Genomic DNA, 20,654 nt, shown 5'->3' with positions numbered 1-20,654 from the left:
TTTTCTCTTTCAAAAACAAATTATAATTTAGGAAAAGTTATCAATTTAGTTTTTCTCTACATAAATAAAATTTTATGTTCATCATTAATATTGTTTTCATCAATTTCATGTAAGATATTATATAAATAAAATATTTGAAATATAAACTTTATATTTAAGCTGGATTAGATACTAAATTCATTTCAACTCAACTAAAACTGTTCAAATCAATCCATTTGATTTGAATTTGAGAGAAGCAAACGGTAAAAGATTGGTCTCATTTTCACTTTTTCTTTTTGTTTGTATATGACAAGATAAGGATGTAGTAGATAAAGAAAGAACTGTTTATTGTGGGTCCCAATGCCACCCAATTTTAACAGTCCCTAATTACAATTGATATTTAATTGGTTTGACTCAACTAGTGTAACTGCAACTAATTTCAAATGGAGTTTTTTGAAAACATAAGAATTTGCTGTATATCATATATATATATATATAATATATATATATATATATATAATATATATATATATATATCTTTATTGAATTGATTTGGTTCAGTTATTAAGCGAACTTAATTTTTATAAGAGTAAAAATATAAGTTCGATATTTGAAAACTATACTTTATCAGAAAAATTAAAAACATTTACACTATACAGTCCGAAAAGGATAACAATCCCTTGTTATAAAAAAAATAAAATGGTTTTGTCACTTATATATATATATATATATCATTGTTGGACTAATTTGACCTTTTGCTTGCAGTCATTATGCAATGCTTGTGGAATAAAATATCGGAAGGAAGCGGAGAAACGAAAAGCCAAAGAAGCAGCCAAAGATTCAAAAGCTTGAAGGATTTCAAAGTTCTCAAAGAAATTAAAATAAAAGCTTGCTTTTTTTCATAAAAAGTAGTTTGGACCTTGGTGTGTTGTTTTTATGTTGTTGCTGTTGTAACTTCTATAAATCGACTATTTAAGCTTCTTTCCGCCAAACAATGGCAAGAACATATAGAAATATATTATGCTTCAAAAGGTTGGCATAAACTATTGGCTTAATAAGTAAAGTGAAATTTATAAATTTATTCTCATATTACAGCATAATTAATTACTTTTTCTTGGTTTTTTAAATACACTATTTTATCTACGGCATAATTAATTACTTTTTCTTGGTTTTTTAAATACACTATTTTATCTACGGATGTAATTCGATCGGTATGAAATGGAATGATCCTTATTTTAATTTTATTTCAAAATACTTGGGAATATAAAACTTCATTTCATTCCGTTCCAAATGTTTTTTTTTTTTGGAATTTAAAATCTTATACCAATATCTTTTTATGAAAATTCGATAATTCCAAAATTTTTAACCATAAAAAAAATCTAGTCAATTATGATTTATTTTAAGACATAAATTTTTAAACTTAATAAGAAATACTCGATTTATTTATTTAAAATTGAATATAAGTACTTAAAAAATATAATTAATATTTCATATATTAAAAATGGAAGCTCATTAATGAGGAATGAGAATATTCTAGGAGCAGATATGGACTCCAAACCTAAAGGGGCCAAGGAAAAACTTTCAAAATTAAAGAGGTCAAAATCAAAGGAAAAATAATTTTGTTGCACTATTTTATAAGGGAAATTTTTTAAAAAAATTTGGAGCTTGCGAGGTCTAAGCTCCTCCTAGTCTCCCTCCTTCTGTCTTTAGATGTACTTTAACTCGGCAACTTTCCATCTAATTAATAATAAAGCAACAACAAATAAAGAAAATGCAAAGTTAGTGTGATCGCGAAATGGATACAATAAAACCTAAAAAAATTAGAAATAGAAATAAGAAAATAAAAGTAAAAATAGATCAAAAGAGCAATTCAAATAAAAAATTTAAGAATTTCAAAGTTAATAATTAAAAAGAATTTTTATTTTAAAGTATAACAAAAAAATATAATATTTTTTTTCTCATCACTTTGACATGAATCAAAGAAAATCAATGAAATGAAAACTCCAAACTTTACGTTAAGTGGGGAAAAGAGTATCGACATTTGGGTTTTTTTTTTTTTTTTTTTGATATGTCTGTCTGTCAGCTGGTTCCTCCTCCCCTGCCGGTTGATGTTCCAGTCCCGGCTGGGCAACCTCCTAGAGTTTCTAATCTTTCACTAGCACCTGGGATCTCTTTTCGTGATTGTCTTCTTTCTCAATCAACTCAGGCCTTGAACCATTCTTTCATTTTTCAGTGTTAAGTTTTTCAGTTGGGTGATGCCTGGGCAGGAAAAGTCCGCTTGGAGTATGAGGGTTTTGACCCTTTGAAACTAAAAGTAGTGGTTGCACTGGAGGTTATTTAAGAGCATAGTGAACAATGGACTGATTGTTTGATTGTTATAGTGTACGGAAAATCATTTGGTTTTTCCTTTTTGGTTAATCGCCTAAATTTGCTAGGGAAACCTGGATCAAGTTTGGAAGTTATTGATTTAGGCTATGGATTTTACTTGACTAAATTTGATGATCGAGAGGATATGTTACGTATTATTTCTGAAGGGCCATGTTTAATAGGGGGTCAACCATTATCTATCCAGAAGTGGAAGCCTGGTTTTCAGCCTTCGACGATTATTCTTTCTTCCATGAGTACTTGGATCCAGCTTATGGAGTTTCCTATGGAGTTTTCTTGTGATGAGGTTCTTTTTACTGCGGCTAGTGCGGTGGGCACTCTGATTAAAATTGATCGTCAAACTGCACTGGCTACTAGGGATAAGTTTGCTAGAGTTTATGTTGAGTTAGACCTATCTCAGTCTTTGATCCCATGTTTTTGTTGGTGGAGTGTGGATGAGGGTGGAGTATGAAGGTATTATTAGCCTCTATTCTTCTTGTGGTAGTGTGGTTCATCGCTCGGAGGTCTGTTCGGATTCTGCCATGGAGGTAGTTGAGGTTAATAAGGAGTTTGGTGGTTCACAGGATAAGGCAATGCAGGAGAGTGGTTTGAATGTTAAAAATTCAAATGATGGGTTTGATGCTTGGATGGTGGCTTAGTGTAGACCGCGTCAAAATTTCAAAAAGATTTTAACTTTTAGTGTTAAGGATCATTCCCGATCTAATAAGTCAACTGGTAATCGGTTTGCTTCTTGGGCAAATGAGGAGGGATAGTTGCATGAAGATTCGGTGGCCATGTAAAATTTTTGCTATATTAACTCCTGTAGAAATTGTGTGGGCCAAACTAGAGGGAAGGCCCCTCAGGTTGCACTGGAGTCTTCCAAAGGGCCTGTTCTTAGACTCATTTTTGGCCTGGTAATGGTCCTTCTAGTTTGAATGATGGACTAGGTTCTTCAAGTTTGCTGTAGGCTCATTCTTTTCCATCTAGTGTTTCTGGCGGGTCTACTGTTTTGGCTACGCCATCCTTTGTTAGCATTGGGTTGGAGGATAAAGACTTGGATGTGGGTCGGTCTATTGGGACGGAGCCTACCTCTGCGGTAGTGTCGAGGTTAGATGTTTTATTGGGGCCTGACGGGGGTTTGAGGTCTGGGTTGGTAGTGCGTTCAGAGGGGTCCATTAGTGTTGGTGTACCAAGTGCCAAAGGGAACCGAAGTCCCCTGAACTGCAAACTATTACGGTCTCTCGACATTATTGCAGGCACAGTTTGCTAGTGATGGCAGTGGTGCTCCGGCGGCTGGCTGTGTTGACATTGCGAACTCCTCTAGTGACGAGGATGGTGATGTTTCTACTGAGAAAGATGATGTGGTTGTTGGGCAGTCCAATCACCGATGTCAAAGCCGGAGTCCACATCGAGTTTGAGTTCCAATTGCTGGGTTCCTCCTTTTCCTTTGCATTTTTTCTTATGGATTTAAAAATTTCTATGCGGAACTATGGGGCTGCGGGTAAGAGGAGTTTTTGAACTCAAGTTAATGAAATTCAGAGGGTGCATAGGCTTGATATTTTAATTGTCGTTGAACCTCAAATTTCGGATGCTCGGGCTGTGTCTGTGGTTTGTAAGCTGTGTTTTTCGAATTTCATTCTGTCTCATCCTATTGGTTTTGCTGGTGGTGTGTGGGTTCTGTGGCAGTATTATTCTTGCACTATTCATGAGCTTGTGGTGGATACCCAATGTGTGCATTGTTCTATTTCTTATCCTAGGTATTCTAATTAGTTTTTAACAGCAGTTTATGCTAGTCCTATTCGCGTTCGGAGAGATTATTTTTGTCTTGTATGGTATATATAGCTAGTCAGTTGCATGTTCCTTCGCTTTTATTTGGGGATTTTAATGATATTGCTAGTCTTGCTGGGAAAATAGGTGGTGCTGTGGCCTCTATTTTAATTGTTGTCATTTTGTTGATAATTGGGATTGGTGTTCTTTGTTGGATTTGGGTTGTGCAGGTTGTCAGTTTACTTGGACCCATTCTGTTTCAAGTATTGGTGTTATTCAATAGCAGCTTGATAGGGCTTTGTGTAACATAGACTGACGTGGTGCCTTTCCATAAGCTTTTGCTATGTCTTTGCCTCGCTTGGCTTCTGACCATTTCCCCCCTGTTGCTTGATACTAAAGGGTTTTCTCCTTTTCCTGTTAATAAACCTTTTCAATTTGAAGCCGCTCTGGCTATTGGGGAGGATTTTACAACTATGGTAGCTTATGCTTGGAGGTTTCCTCATTCTTCTATTTTCGGGGCTCTCGCTAATGTGCAGGAATAGGCTTGTCGTTGGAATAAGGAGGTGTTTGGTAACATTCATTTTAATAAGAAGATGTTGTTATGTCGCATTAAGGGGGTTCAGGAAGCTCTGCAATGTCATGTCTCTTCTTATTTGCTAAAGCTGGAGCAAGAAATGTTGTTGCAGTATAGTTTGCTCATGCGCTAGGAGGAGGTTTTCTGGTTCCAAAAATCTCCTTCTTATTGGCTTAAGGATGGTGGGTTCGTCAGAAAAAGAGTGAAATTGAGTGCCTGAAGAATGAATATGGGGTGTGGATCTCGGATATGTTATAGCTGAAGAATTTGGCTTGTTCCTTTTATGAGAATTTGTTCGATTGATGCTCAATTCTCTTCCTCTTCTTTGTCAAACATTATTTTTCCATGTTTGTCGGTGGATGCTGTCAGGTTTATGATGAGGCCAGTTTCTAAGGAGGTATGGGGGGATGTATCTATTATGGGTTCTTTTAAAGCCCTTAGACCTGATGGATTTCAACCTTTATTTTTTAAGAAATATTGGGATGTTGTTGGTGATGAGGTGGTTTCGTTTGTTAATCATACCTTTTCTTCAGGTGTGATGCATCTGCATATGGTTCAGGGTTTAATTATTCTCATTCCTAAGGTAGCTGCGCTAGAGGTGATTTCCTAGTTTGCCCGATTACTCTATAATGTTCTGTACAAAGTTGTTATGACGGTTCTTGCTCTTCGATTGCAGCCATTTATTGGGTTTGATAGGTTGACGCGGAACCCTATGGAAATTAATTCCAAGAACTCTATGACAAGATTTGAAATAGATCAAAGATCAAACAAAACTCCCCTCTATGGCACCCAAAACTTAAAAAAGTAAGAACATCAATAATAGAGTAAAAGAATAAGATAACGCCACAAGTAAATTGATAAGTTTACCTTGATTCTTGATGTAATTAGAGGAAAGCAATCTCACAATCACTCTAAAGCAAAGAACACACCTAAGCATGAACAAAGTTGAAGAATTTCTATTTCATTGAATTGTTGAATGTCTTGAATAACATAACAAAGCTATTTACTAGATCTAAAGGACCCGATCCTTAAAGGATTTAGAATAATTAATCTAAATCAGCTAAGGATAAGATTAACAAATCTTAACAACTTAAAGGATTTAGGAATAACAAATCCTAACTAACTAAAGATTAGCTAAATCTAAATAAAATAAGGATAAAATAACCAAGGGTGGTCGAATTATAGGAGGCCCAACCCATTAACATTGTTATAACTCAAAATAAACTAACTAATCTCGCAGAAGGCAGACCCTGGCACGGCCTGGGCATGCTATGTGGCACGGGCGTGCTTCATGTTATTGCTTGTTCCTCTGCATGTCAGATTCTAGCACGGCTTGGGCGTTCTACCCGGCACGGGCGTGCTAATCTAGTATGGTTGGGGCGTGCTATTTGGCACGGGCGTGCTTCTTGTTTTCCTCAACATATGCTTCAATTAGTGTAAGGAGTTTAGATCTGTCTTGAAGTCTTATACAGCGCTTATTGAAAGCAAGGTCATGGAGCTCTTGTGTAGCTTGTTCTTGAATGTATAAAGACATGATTGCCTCATATTTCTTTGCATGACTTCTTGTAATTGATCCACTAGGAAGCACTAATGGATTTTCCATGTTGTTCTCCTTGTTCCCTTGAGCTCCATGGATGAGTGATGGCGGATCCGTATCATAGGTCCATGTCAGAGTAGTTTTATACCTGGCTAAGTCGACTGTTGATAATATTATTATTACTTAGGAGCTCCTTCATTCTTTTAGGCGGTCTAAGTGTAAAAGGGGTCATTTTGCTTTGAAAGTTTCTAGAGAAGGCTTATGATAGAGTTCACTGGTATTCTCTGTGGTTTATTTTGCAGTCTTTTGGCTTTATGAGTCTTTGGGTTTCCTTGATTATGAGTGCCCTTTCTCAATCTTCTTTGGCAGTTTTATGGACTGGGATCCCTTTTGCTTTTTCTTGCCTACTAGAGGCTTGTAGCAGGGGGACCCTCTTTCTCCCTATCTTTTTGTGCTATTCATGGAGGGTCTCTCTTTATTGATTGAGAAGTAGGTTAGGAGGAAGAAGCGGGTTTCAGTTCATGCTTCTCGAGGGGGTCCACCAATAAGCCACTTACTTTTGCTGATGATTTGATTATTTTTGGGAAAGCGACGGTGCGTCAGGCTAAGGTGGTTTCTGATATGCTAGCTAGTTTTTGTGATTCCAGTGGTCAACATGCTAATTTGGCAAAATCCTATATCTATTTCTCTAAATCAGTTTCCCGTGCTATGAAGCATAGGCTTTAGCAGGTGTTAGGTGTTGCTATTACCTCGAACTTGGGTAAGTATTTGGGTGTTCCTCTATTGCACGATCGCTCTTCTGTGGCCCATTATCAGTCTCTCATTCAGAAAGTGGAGCCACGTTTGGCTAATTGGCGGTCACGTTTGCTTAGTCCTGTAGGTAAAGAAGTTCTTATAAGTCTTCTATCTCTTCTTTGCCTTTTTATACGATGCAAACTGTGTGGTTGCCTTCTTCTATTTGTGCCGGATTGGATCGCTTAGCCCATAATTTTTATTGGGGTTCTTCGGATGACTGTCGCAAGATGCACTTGGTGGGTTGGCATTAGCTTATTAAGCCTAAGAAGTTGGGTGGTTTGGGTTTTCAGAGCGCTTGATTGTTAAATGTGGCTTTGCTTGGTAAGTTGGGTTGGAAAATGTTTACACGTGACTCAGCTTTATGGGTACAAGTGTTGTCTATGAAGTATTGCCAAGGGCATTCTTTTCCTCATGGGTTGAAGAACTCTGATTCTAGTACATGGAAAGGTATTGTTAGAAGTTTCTTGCAGTTACAACCTCTTTTTTTTTTTTTTGGCGTGTGGGTGATGGTCAACAGATTAGCCTGTGGTAGGTTGCATGTGGGTCTTATGGTGCATGTTTTGGATTCTATTACAGGTGGCGAGGAACATCTTAGGGTGGCTGCTCTCATTTGGAATGGTTCTTGGGATTTTTTGAGTTTATGAACTCCTCTTCCTGATGTGATTAAGTGTTATATTCGAGCGATTCCTCTCCCAATGACAGTAGTTGTGGTTGACTCTCCTATTTGGAGGTTTTCATCTAATGGTAATTTTACAATTAAAGCAGCTTATTCTTCTCTATTTTTTGTGAAGTCTCCTATGGATTCTATTGCTTCGCCTTTTGCTTGGATTTGGAAGATTGATAGTTTGCCTAAGTTGAGGCATTTTTTATGGTTGATTCTTCATTCTCATCTTCCAACTAATTCTTGCAATATATTCGAGGTTTGTCTTCCTCTAATTTATGCAGTCATTGTGGTATGTCGGAAGAATTCCTTTTGCATCTTTTGCGTGATTGTGTTGTGATGCAGGGATGGTGGTAGCAATGGGTCTTGTCTTTCAACTTTCTTTGGTATGTCTGATTTGACTATGTGGTTGCAGAGTAACTTGTCTTGCTATGTTCCAGGTCCTTTCGGTATTTTTTAGCATCTTTGGTTTCTAGCCTCTATTTGGTGGGCTTGGAAGGCAAGAATTTATTTGTTTTTTAGAATGAGTCCCTTGCTCTTTTTGATTTAAATCGGTGTGTATTTAAAGTGGCCATGAATATTATTAATTCTTCTCCTGCCTGCCAATATTAAGGTTCGCAAGCCAATTAATTTTGCTTGGGTTTGCTCCGCCGGAGGCTTGGATCAAATTGAATTGTGATAATAGTTGTCTTTCTAATCTTGTCTTCTAGTGGAGATGGATAATTTCGAGACTTCAGGGGAAAATGTCTGGGGGTTTTCCAATTAATATTGGGCACTCTATGATTTTGGTAGGAGAGTTGATTGCTATTAGGATTGGCCTTATGCTTGCTTGCGGATTGTGGTTTACAGAAGATTATTATGGAATTCGAATAGTTTGGATGCAATTCGTTAGTCCATTCAGAGTTGTAATTTTCTCATCCGTTGGCAATCCTCGTTCTAGATATAAAGAATTTATTAGTTCGTTGATTGGGAGTGTTCCGTGCATCATATTTTCTGCCAAGCTGAATTTTGTTGCTGATCATTTGGCTAGGTTGGATCATTCTATGCCCTTTCTCTTTGTTTATCTGGGATCCCTTGCACGACATCTTTAGATTTATTTCTTGGACTGATGCTTGTGATATTAGCTTTCTAAGGTAGTTTCAGTGTTGCTCTTTTATTTCACCAACAAAAAAAAATCAATGAAAAATATTACAAATTATGATTGTGAAGTTGAGTTTCTTTTTTATTATTATTTTGACTATTGAATTTTTGAAGCCTATATAACAGTTACTATCATGATGATATTTCATTAAACCATACAGTTCTATAATGAAATTTTTTTTTAACATTAAATTTTTTAAAAAATTTTTCCTCAAGTTTAATGTTTCATTATTAAATATATAATTAAAGCTAAAATAAAATAAACTAAAATAAAATTTTGAATTTGGATTGGAATATGAAATTTTGTACTATTTTTTCATTCCATATCTCATATACTAATATTCTAAAAATACATTCCATTTTAAATTTTTATATTCCAAAATTCCATTCCAAATTGTAATTCGTTTTGGAATTTCAATTGGATTGGTATATTCCAAACTAATTTACACCCCTAATTTTTCATATATTGATTCCGTCTTATTTATTTCGTTCTTTCCAATCAATATATTCCATTTCCTGTTGTTAGATTTAAAAGAAAATACTATCATTTTGTCTCTTCTCTTTCCTTCTTTTCCAATAATTTATCTCTCTCCTTCCCTTTCTCTCTTATCATTGAAATGCAATGATAGTTAGATGTGAATACAAACCCTTGCATTCATTTAGTTCGGTTAGCTCCTTTTAATTATTTTATTTTGAATACATTTACGTTTGACAAAAAAATGCAAAATTTAAGCTGGATTAAAAAGTTAATTTTTGCCTTTCCATACGCCACTTATGGAAAAGTTGAATTCTTTTTTTTTTTTTACGGAATGACAATAGTTTATAATAATAAAAAACATAAGAACAAAAGTAATGTATTTTAAAAAATAGTAAGCAATTTTAGAATAGTTAATTTTGTCATAATATTAGTACAAGATTATCATTTTTTTCCATTAGTAAAAATCTGATTCTCCAATTACATTGTTTAATTTTCTAAAGTGCCAAAAAATAATAATAATAATACTCCCTCGTCCATATATATAGAGCTAGTTTAGACTTCTCATATAAATCTAAGAAAAACTAATTATATAGTTAAACTATATATATATATAATATATATATATATATATTCAATTACCCCTATACTAATATTAAATAAGGCCTTTATTATAACTTTAGTATATGGACTCTAAAATTTCTGTTTCGCTCTCTCAATGGAAATTAACAATCGAGTGTCTAAACTCCTAAAATACTTTCAATCAGGTGTCTCCAGCCTGGTAGCTTGCCCAAAATATAAGTAGGACGTGTGAGACCCACTCAATAATAAAAATGAGCAGCGTAGAACAAGTTGACTGCCACGTCGAGTTTGACATGAAGAAAATGTCACACCCGACTCTAACCACTGACAAATTGTCTCGCACGGTTTTATCCCGCATGCTGAAATGGAAACCTTCTCAGGAGGTCACTCATCCTAGGATTTCTTTTAAGCTAGCACGCTTAACCCAGGAGTTCTTCTAACTCTTCGGGTCATTCCACCAATAAGTGCCTCCGATGATTAGTTCCCCCCTTTTGGATACATGATCTTATTCATTCCTTTGTCCCGAATTCCAGTGCCCTAGCTGGTCTGCCATCCTAGAAGCTAGCCAAGAGCTCTGCTTTAACCCGTCTTTTTAGGATTGCTTTGTGGAGTCAGGAAATCACAAATCCACCAGTTTCCGCATAGTTCATCCTTGAATTATACATCTATTAAAGAGGGGTCCGGCTTTGATACCAATTGTCACGTCTGACTTCAATCACCGAAGGAATTATCCTCTTTGGATCAAGCCAATTCCATCCCGTACGTGATTGGCAAGATCCGTACCAATTTTCTCCCGCAGGTGAAATGGGAAACTTCCTAGGAAATCACCCAATCCTAGGATTTCCCTTAAGCGAGCACGCTCAACCCCAGAGTTCTTCCAATTCTCTAGGCCATTCTATCAAAAGGCGTCCCTGATGATTAGTTTCTCTTTTTATATGTGGTCCAATTCATTCCACTATCCTAGCAAGCCTGCCATCCTAGAAGCTAGCCAAGAGCTTTGGTTTACCCTCCCTTTTAGCATCGACTTTGCCGGGTCAGGATGTCACACTAAAAGCCTCCATTAGCATCTTATCCCCAAAACCAATTATACTCAGTCCATCAACATCGACAGTATACATCTAATCCATGAATTTGTAGACCCATAATCTTTTGTTATCCACACATTACAAATTCTACCCCGAATCACTGTCTACATATTCAAATTCTGCATATTTACATCATGTATTGCCTATCATACTGCAATACTACAAGAGACCCCTTAATATTTGCAATTAATATATTCATAGGACATTATTGTACCAAAATCTCTAGCAATTTCATTTTCTTGAATTTCTCTTCATTCATATCAAACAACAAAATCGAACTATAATGGCATGCGGTTTCGTTTCATATGCACCTAATGGATACGGTGATTCATAAAGTATCGTGACCACCTATGCTCGGTCATGCAATACTCCACTCTTGCGGCTTTAATCTCTTTTTAAGAACCACTTTTTAGCGAGTAAACTTCGACCAGCAGTGGAAGCTCATCAAGCTATTAATTCCTTGAACATGTGCAACTCTCTTTACGTTATAATTCGTTTCTCACAAAATTGAACCAAATCCTAGAACATGTAAGGACTGACTTTGTCAAAAATACTTAGGGAAGCATCGAAGGAAGAGAGGACGAGAGAGAAGAGATTGAAACAGAGAGAAAAGAAGGTATGGAGAGATGAAATGAGAGCTTGTGATTAGAGAACCCCTCTTTCAATTTTTCTTATTTTGGAACCCTAATTTTTCCAAGCCCTCAATTTGCAATATAAGGGCATTCATTTTCATTACAAAGCTACACAAGTAATTTAACATTTTTATTTCATGGATCAATCACCTTTCTTACATGTCAAAACCGACTTGGCAATCGACATGTGGTCTTATGCAGCTTATATTTTATTATTAATGGGTCCAACACATCTTATTTGTATTTTCGGTAAATCACATAAGTTGGAGTTACCTAATTGAAAATATTTTAGGACTTCAGACACCAAGTTACAAACGTTTTCCATTGAGACATCGAAATAAAAATTTTTAGAGAGCTCAAACACCAAATTTATAATTAAGACTATTAAATAATGTACATACATTTGGGAATATAGATATTCATTAAGTAGAGTATATTAAGAAACTAATAAATTATCTTTTAGAAAAAAGAAATAGAACTACATTTTTCGACAAATGAAAATTTAAAGTAAGCTTATATAATATGAGGCGGAAGGAGTATATAATTAACAATAACTCATCTTGGATCATCATGAGCTAGCTTAAATTCACATATTTATATGTAAAAGTACCATCATATCCTTAGATATGCTTGGTGAGAAGTTTGACGGAATATGGATATGAAATGGTAAAAGAAAGGATTGCATTTACTAGTACTCAAACGCGTTGTTAGCTAATTTTGAAACAATAATCACCTTTTTTTTTTTTTATCTTGTATTTAATTGCTCTAAGTTTGCGAGTTAAAATGTGTAATAAAATGATTTTACAAATTGAAGTGTATAATAGATGTAATTTTATAAGTTGAAGTATTGATGGATCAAAACAAAAAATTGAGTGTGCCACAAGGTTAAAGTAATAAAATTCATGAGTAAATTTATATATTTGGCTATTAGACATTCTAACTTGTAAAATTATATTAATTAAATACTTATTTAATAATTAAATGTGAAAATTATTATCTCAAAAGCTATAATAACTACACATCAAATTTATATTTTACATGTAAAGTCAAAACAATTTATTTTTTCTTGTGCGGAGCTAGCTTGTAATACTATATTATGGCTAAAAGAGGTAAATACTATTTAGTCCCTAGATTTAAGTCAAATACATTAATCAAGACCTCTATTTGATTCCTATGTTTTGTCATTGTTATAGTAGTTAATTGGAATTCCGTTTAAATATTAGCTATATTTTGTTAGTCCATAAAAAATTAATAATAAAATTTTGACAAGTCAAAAAAAAAAAAAAAATGGAAAATTGTAAGACAAAAGTGCCCTTAATCTTATGTATATAAAACCACCACATCCAATTTTATAATTTTCACTTCGTACAATACCAACCCTTGATCCTGTCGATTTTCCTCTCTCTCATTTTGCACACACAAAGCATAATAGCAAATAGTTGAGGAGGTTGCACTGGAAAGATGAGGACCATGGATACAAAGGACTGGGGAGCCAAAAGAACGCTCAATCCGTAATTTTAATCGATCAAGGAGCCCAAAGAGAGCCTAGTCCATATGAACGAAACTTTAGATATATTTAAAGATTGAAGAAGTCCAATGAACCAGATTTAGTTCAATCTATATAAATACCGAGTGACAACTATAGGCCTCCAAAGAGAGGTCAATCCAGTTGCACTTGATGGAGAGTGTTGAAGAATATAACAAACTTTCCCAAGTATGAAGTTAACATAGCTCACTTTCACAAGAAGCCCACTAACTTTCAAAGCCAATTTAGAGATCAAGCTAAAAATAGAGTAAAATGTAAGACTCCCAACATTGAAAGCCCAAGCATACTATGAAGCCCATGATTCCAGAGCCTTGCATGATTTTTGAGGACCTGTGAGTTTTGAGAGGGAGAGAGAGAGAGAGAGTTATGAAAATGAAGAAGAAAAATAAGTCATTGTTTTCTAAAATTTTGCAGATTTTAGTTCTTGTTATTTTTTAATTCGTGTTTTGTCATTGAATGAACCATATATACATGTGCAAAAATTGCTAAAAGAAATTATGATGAAGATAGCAACAATCCTTTTTGTGAAGATTTTGTTTGCTCAAATGGATCAGCATGAAGAATAATCATTTTAAAGTGACTTTGGTTCCGATGATGCTCCAAGTTATTCAGCTGAAATATTTTGCAAGTTTAAATTTGAAAGTGATGTTAACTTTATGACTAAGGCCATGTTCATCAATTTTAGCAGTTCTAGTAGCTGTTAACTATTGTAATAGCTGTCGGCCGTTAGTGGTTAGATATTAGTTGTTATTTGTTTATATAGCGGTTTAATGTAAAAGTGTTCGATACAAATAAGTGTGATATTAGCTGTTAGTGGTTAATTGTTTATGCAGTGGTTTAAAATAAAAGTATCTGATATAAATAAGTGTTTGGTTAACTGTTTAATATAAAATGACAAAAAAATATAAGAATATAGGGAACAAGGCAAACATAAGTGTTGGGTATAAACGTCATACAAAATTTATAAAACGCTAAACATTAATGAGTATGACATTTCATAAAACACTACTTTAGACTTTAAATGTTAAAATATATGTGACATTACCAAGTACGATTAAAACTAAGTCTGAACGCTAAACACTGTTCCAAACATTGTTACATTCATATGTAACAAAAGCTTTAATTTAGCCTTATAAAGAGGCTCTTGTATCAGTTACAATGAACGAGAAAAACCTTAGTTTCCTTGAGTGTCTTTCTTACTCTATACTTTAGAGTTTTTCTCCAAAACATTTCCAGCTCATAAAACCAATTAAGACAACAATTTCACAAGTTTTGGATCTATTGCAAATTTGGTGTCAATCAAAATTTTCATATTTTTTGTTCTTAATGTGAAAATTGAGTGCTCAAATAGAAGATTTGCATACCAAAAATTTGAAACCCAGGATGGAAGTTCTTTGAAAAAGGAAATAATTTTATCTCAAAATCAAGAACACCCATAGAGCTAAAAAAGCCAAAAAGCACGAAGAATACTCAATCTTCTACGAAAGAAGAAAACCCAATTGGGAATTTCAAAATCGAAACTATCCAGAAAACCTAATGGATTGCAACAGGGAACCAAATAAATAATCAAGAAGTCCCAGGATACCCACTTCAAGCTTACAGTGAACAAATGTCTTTTTATAACTAAAAACGAAAATTAAAAAAAAACTAAAAATAAATATTTGAAGTCTAGTAATATTCAGGCATGGCCACGGTTCCGGAACCGGCGGTTCCGGTTCCAGAAAAGCTGGAACCGGAACCGAACCGAAATGGTCCAGTTCCGGTTCCGAACCGTTCGGTTCCGGTTCCGGTTCCGATCCGATTACAAAACCGACGGTTCCGATTGGTTTTCCGGCGAATCGCATAATTTTAAATTTTAAATTTTGGATACCGGTTTAAAAAAAAAATTTATGTGAACATAAAAAATTAAAAAATACAGTTAAAAAATTTTAAAATATGAAGACCGGTTAAAAAAAAAATTATTTGAACATGAAAAATTTAAAAATACACCTAAAAAATTTTAAATTTTGAAGATCGGTTTAAAAAAAAATTATTTGAACATAAAAAATTAAAAAATACACCTAAAAAATTAAAAAATACTTCAATTAAATTTATTTTTTTAAAGACTTGAATTGTTGAGTGTTGAACATAATGATTTTTTTAAAAAAAATTTTGAACTGAATTTTTTTTTTTTAAGTTTGAACAAAATTAAAAAAAAAAATGGGCTTGAACTTAATTTTTTTTTTGTTTAAAAAAAAATTAAGTTGCCTACGTATCCTCTTGGGGTTTAGAGGAATCAAAGCCCACGTAGTTCTTACTTACCTTATATCAATTTCACCCCTTTTTACCTTAATCGCTATTTGCACCACCGGTTGATGTTCCCGTTGAGGACCCATCGTATAAATCAAATAAATCTTCATTTTCTTTTGGATTTTCTTGGGCTCTTAGTTCGGCTTTAGTCCAATCATCCACGCACGCTTGTGCTTCTAATGAATCAGGTGTCATACGAGATCGTGTTTCATCAAGTATGTTACCTCCTTGACTAAAAGCTTGTTCAACCGCAACAGTGGAGACCGGAGCTGCTAAAATTTGTTTTGCAAGTAAAGAAAGAATTGGAAAAGTATTTGCGTGACGACTCCACCAATCTAAAATTGGAAAATCTGCATCTGCATAATTATCACCAAACTCAAAAGAAGTTGTTAGATAATTGTCAAATTCAGAAATAGAACTGGATTCCCTTGTTCTTTTTTGTCTTTGCAATAAAACTTGTTGAGCAACATCAACACCACTTACCCTTTGTGTTGAAAATTGTGGAATATTAGATTGAGAAGAAGTAGAAATAGAAGTAGATGAACTAGAAACTTGAACAAATTCATTATATAATTGCATAATATTTTGTTTAACTTCATGCACTAGTACATTTATATTAACATTATCTTCTACATCAAGATTTAATACGTCATAATAAATAGTCAAATAATCACATAAAATATCCATTCTACATCTAGGATCAAATACAATAGCAACAAGATAAAGAGGTGGTATATTTTTAAAATAAGATAACCATTTTTTTTTCATTGAAAAAATACAATCTTTTAATAAATCATCATTTTGAAATTCTTGTAGTGCAGTAACAATATTAATACACATAGGTAAAAATAAATTAGATGTGGGATAATAAACTCCACTAAATTTATAGGTAGCATCATTAAAAATTTTTAAAATATCTAAAATTTTTGCACAAATCTCCCAATTTTGTGGATATAAATTAATATCCTCAATATTATTAGTAACAAAAAAACATAATAATTCTTTATAAGAAAAAGACTCGTTTAGTAATTCATATGTTGAATTCCAACGAGTTGGGACATCCCTTGGAAAACGTTTTGGTCTTTTATTATTTTCTTTACAAAATTTAGCCCAACTTTTCATCACTTGGGGATGTGTCCATAAATATGAAATAGCTTTTTTAATTGGAGAAATAAAAGAATCAAGAATTTTCAAACCATCTTGTACACATAAATTTAAAACATGGCATGCACATCTTATATGAAAAAAATTTACCACCAATATTTGGTTCACAAATTTTTTTAAGTTCAATAATTGATCTAGTATTTGCAGAAGCATTATCAAATGAAATAGAAAAAATTTTTTTTGTCAACCTATATTCATCTAAAATTGAAACAATTACTCTATAAATATTAATTGCAGTATGTTTATCATCAAAAACACGAAAACCAATAATTCTTTTTTGAATTTTCCAATCATCATCAATCCAATGACATGTAATACCCATATAAGAATGCATTTGCCAATGATCACTCCAAACATCACAACAAATTGAAACACGAATTTTCAATTGAGAAAATAAAAGTTCTAACTCTTTTTTTCCTTTGTTATATAAAGAAATAATAGTTCGTTTTACAGTATTTCTTGGTACTCTTTTAGCACAAGGATTTAAAGCTTTTTGACAATAATTATTAAAACCTAATTTTTCACCAAAACTAAAAGATAAATGTTCCATAGAAATCATTTTTGCTAATTCTTCTTTTTGTATTTTATCAGAATATTTAAATAAAGAAAGGTTAGAAGCGTACCCGGAAATTTGTTGTTGAGACCGATCAACTCCTATTTTTGTTGGATGTTTTGCCTCCAAATGCTTCCAAAATGATCCATAGCCGCCCGCTTGTTTAAATTTATAAGATTTTCCACAATAATTGCAAATTACATCGTACATTTTCTCACCTTTGAATTTTTTTGTGAAATGAATGGAGAATATGTCGGAACTTTGTCTTGCTCTTCTAACAATTTTTGCTCGTTGCTCTTGCTCTTGCTCTTGCTCTTCATCTTCTTGAAATTGCTCATTAAATTCGGATTCTTGAGTTGGAATATCCAAATTTTCATTTGGAAAACCTTCAAAATTAAATTGGTCGGGAATCATATCATAGATGTCGTTTGTAGGGATAGATGATTCTCCAATTTTTCCCTTGCCCTTACCCGAATTTGAGTTTCCTCCACTTGCCATTATATGATAATAAAATATAATTTGAAAAATTGAATAAAAAAAATTAGAGAGAATAATTACTTAATAAGAGATATTGTAGAGTAGAGAAGAATAAATAAATAATATAGAGTAGAGTGTAGTATATTGTAGAGAGAGTAAGTAGAGAGTGTAGTATATTGTAGAGAGAGTAAGTAGAGAGAGTTGAGATTTTTTTGTAATGAATTTGTAAATAAAATGAGGTATTTATAATAAATCCAAAAATTCATTTTTCCAAAAATACCCTTAAAACTAGCCGTTATATAGCCGTTTATGGCTGTTGGGAGGGGTAATTAAGACATTTCACAACAAAAAAAAAAAAAAAAAAAATCTGACAGTTACAACGGCTAGAACCGCCGGTTCGAACCGGTTCGAACCGGCGGTTCTAACCGGCCGGAGAACCGCGGTTCCAGTCCGGTTCTGACCGGTTCTCTGGAACCGCCGGTTCTGGTTCCTCATTTGCAGGAACCGGAACCGAACCGGATTTTTCCGGTTCCGGTTCCGGTTCGTCCCGGTTCCGGTTACGGTTCCGGGCCGGTTCGAACCGACGGTTCCGGTTCCCGGAACCGTAATTTGGCCATGCCTAGTAATATTCTCGTGCAAGACCCCACCAAAATAAAATATTCTCGTTAAAAAGAAAGGAGACCTATAATACGAGTTTTCTTTATGTCTAATGATGACGGATTCCGAATCCATATAGAAATCGAAAAGGGAAAAGCCCTATTTCCAAGCCTATTTCCAACACAACTATAAATATTGCATATAATTTTTGTTTCTAAAACCCTGGTTCAGACCCTGAAAACCAAAGAGAGAACCTCAAGGGCGGCGCTGCCATGGAAATCAGAGTACCTGAAGAAATTGTAGGGCAGATATTCTCAAAGCTACCGGCTAAATCACTACTGCGTTTCAAGTGCTTATCAAAATCATTGAATTCTCTAATCTCTAGTCCAAACTTCATCAGGTCACACGTCCCACGATCCCAAGGTGATTTACCCAAATTTGTTTGTGGTTCATATTTCTTTGATGTTAATACTGCAGTAGAAGCTAAGCCAGTTAAGTCTCCCTTAAAGCAACAACTGCCATTCTTGAATCAAACCAATCACAAGATCTTATGTTCTTGTGATGGTTTGATATTGTTACGTGCTAGGATAAATACACCAACTCTTTATTCCAAAGATAATGAAGCCAATGCCTTGAGGATGTGTGTTTCATGGGATTTTTCTAGTAATAACAGTGTCTCAGGCGCTGATTTTGACTCTAACTATTATTCTATCATCGTATGGAATCCTTTGATTAGAGAATATCGAATATTACCAATGCCTGCAAGTGGTGATTATGTGTCTTATGGTTTAGGTTATGACTCTGTTACTGATGATTATAAGGTGGTACAATGTGGGTATAGCAAAAATCACTTGATAAAGCAAAATGCACTCATTGTTCTTTCATTGAAATCGAATTCTATGCGAAAGCATGAAAATTTGAAGTTCAATATTAGTTATGGTCAGGCAGGGACATTTCTGCATGGAGCTCTTCATTGGGTGGCAGAATTGGCAAATTCCGGCTGGGTGGCGGATTTTGCAAATTCTGGGAAGATTATTGTTGCTTTTAACTTGGCAGATGAGAAAATAGTACAGCTGAAACTTCCTAAAGACAATAATGGTGTTCGTGGGAATAAGTATGAATTAAGTGTCATTAAAGGGTGCCTTTGTTACTACACTATAAGCAGGAATTCGACATTTTGTTTAAATATTTGGGCAATGAAAGAATATGGTACGACATCGTCTTGGACCAAACTGATAACCATCCCACAAAAGAGAATGCACAAAGTTTTAGGACATTTTTGTTTTACAGGTAATGCAGTTTTTATGGTTAGTAAGTTATGTGGTGGTAATGCAAAATTGATACGGTACGATTTGAAGAATAAGAAATTGAAGACATTTGAGACTTTTGAACGTGTGCTTCCTATAATGGTATCCTTCATGGAGAGTTTAGTTTCACCAATATCAAATTAAACAATCTGTTGCTCTATTATTATTTTTTTTATTTCACAATAATAATTTGACCTATTGAGGCTTATATATATATGGCTTTTGTATGTTTTATTTATTGTTTTTTATTAAAAGTATTGTTTTTTTCTCAGCCTATATAATTTGGTTTTAAATAAAGGGATATAAAATAATGAAATCATTTAATAATACATACTTGAAATCATTACTTAAAAAGAAAGCTTATAGCATGTCAGTGAATTGTTAATTATATATTTTGTTTTTCTAAGAAATTAATAAATCTTAAACAACTTATATTTTGATTTGGAGAAAATAAAAGATAATGAAATTTGTTTGATTGAGACCCTTATGAAGATCCGCCTAATATAATTTGAAAAGCTGAAAATGGGAAACATATACTAAGAAAAAAAAAAAAAAAAAAGAAAACTCTAATAAGACAATCTTCATAGCAGCACTGCAAGAATGCACAAATGAATGCATAGACTCCTTGGAGCATGACCTTTTGTTTTGATCAGCAAATTAATTTATTTTATTAAAATTTTTAAATCCAAGAAAAAATTAGCAAGTTGAAGATGTTAGCCATCAATTTCAATTTGTTTTTCACACGAATAAGTTTTAAATACAAAAGTTAACAATTAATGTATATTTATCTATCTATACTATATATAAAAGTGAGGATGAGAGAGGAATAATGAGATTGAAATTTTAAAAATCCTAAAATATTCTTTTGGACAATTGATAATAATTTGAGTTGATTAAATAACTTGAATTTTTAATAATTGATAAATTATGTTAGTAAATTATTAATCAATTGACTTTTTGTAATAATTTTTTATTAATTGATTTAAAAAGCTTATATTCAATTAAATATCGGTTACATTCGATTATTTTTAAATTTCACAATGAATTAATTACTAAATCAATCAACAATCATATTTATCTTTAATGGTATTCAGGAGTATTTGTTTAAACTTTAACTTCTATAACACATG

At 33.6% G+C, this 20,654-nt stretch overlaps 1 protein-coding gene across 1 annotated transcript; it reads left to right on the top strand.

Annotated features, from left to right (window-relative positions):
• Positions 1-7,711: 7,711 nt before the first annotated feature.
• On the top strand, positions 7,712-19,668 carry LOC105650897 (F-box protein CPR1). Its single transcript, XM_089716892.1, has 3 exons — positions 7,712-7,875; positions 8,023-8,126; positions 18,449-19,668. The coding sequence occupies exons 1-3, from the start codon at positions 7,712-7,714 to the stop codon at positions 19,666-19,668; spliced, it is 1,488 nt and encodes a 495-aa protein (XP_089573018.1).
• The last annotated feature ends 986 nt before the right edge of the window (positions 19,669-20,654 follow it).

Source organism: Jatropha curcas, unplaced genomic scaffold (assembly GCF_041381405.1).
Source record: "Jatropha curcas cultivar XTBG-Jc1 unplaced genomic scaffold, XTBG_Jcur_1.0 HiC_scaffold_127_pilon, whole genome shotgun sequence".
In the NCBI taxonomy this organism is placed as follows: Eukaryota; Viridiplantae; Streptophyta; class Magnoliopsida; order Malpighiales; family Euphorbiaceae; genus Jatropha; species Jatropha curcas.
The sequence above is the reverse complement of the archived record's forward strand: the minus strand, read 5'-3'. Positions and strand labels throughout refer to the sequence as shown.

What these genes read in the sequence shown, in the direction of transcription:
- LOC105650897 (XM_089716892.1), top strand. Translation starts at nt 7,712, where the DNA reads ATGACAGTAGTTGTGGTTGACTCTCCTATTTGGAGGTTTTCATCTAAT. An exon ending in GATAGTTTGCCTAAGTTGAG is followed by an intron (nt 7,876 to 8,022) that starts GCATTTTTTATG and finishes GTTGTGATGCAG; the next exon opens with GGATGGTGGTAGCAATGGGT. An exon ending in CTATGTTCCAGGTCCTTTCG is followed by an intron (nt 8,127 to 18,448) that starts GTATTTTTTAGC and finishes ACCCTGGTTCAG; the next exon opens with ACCCTGAAAACCAAAGAGAG.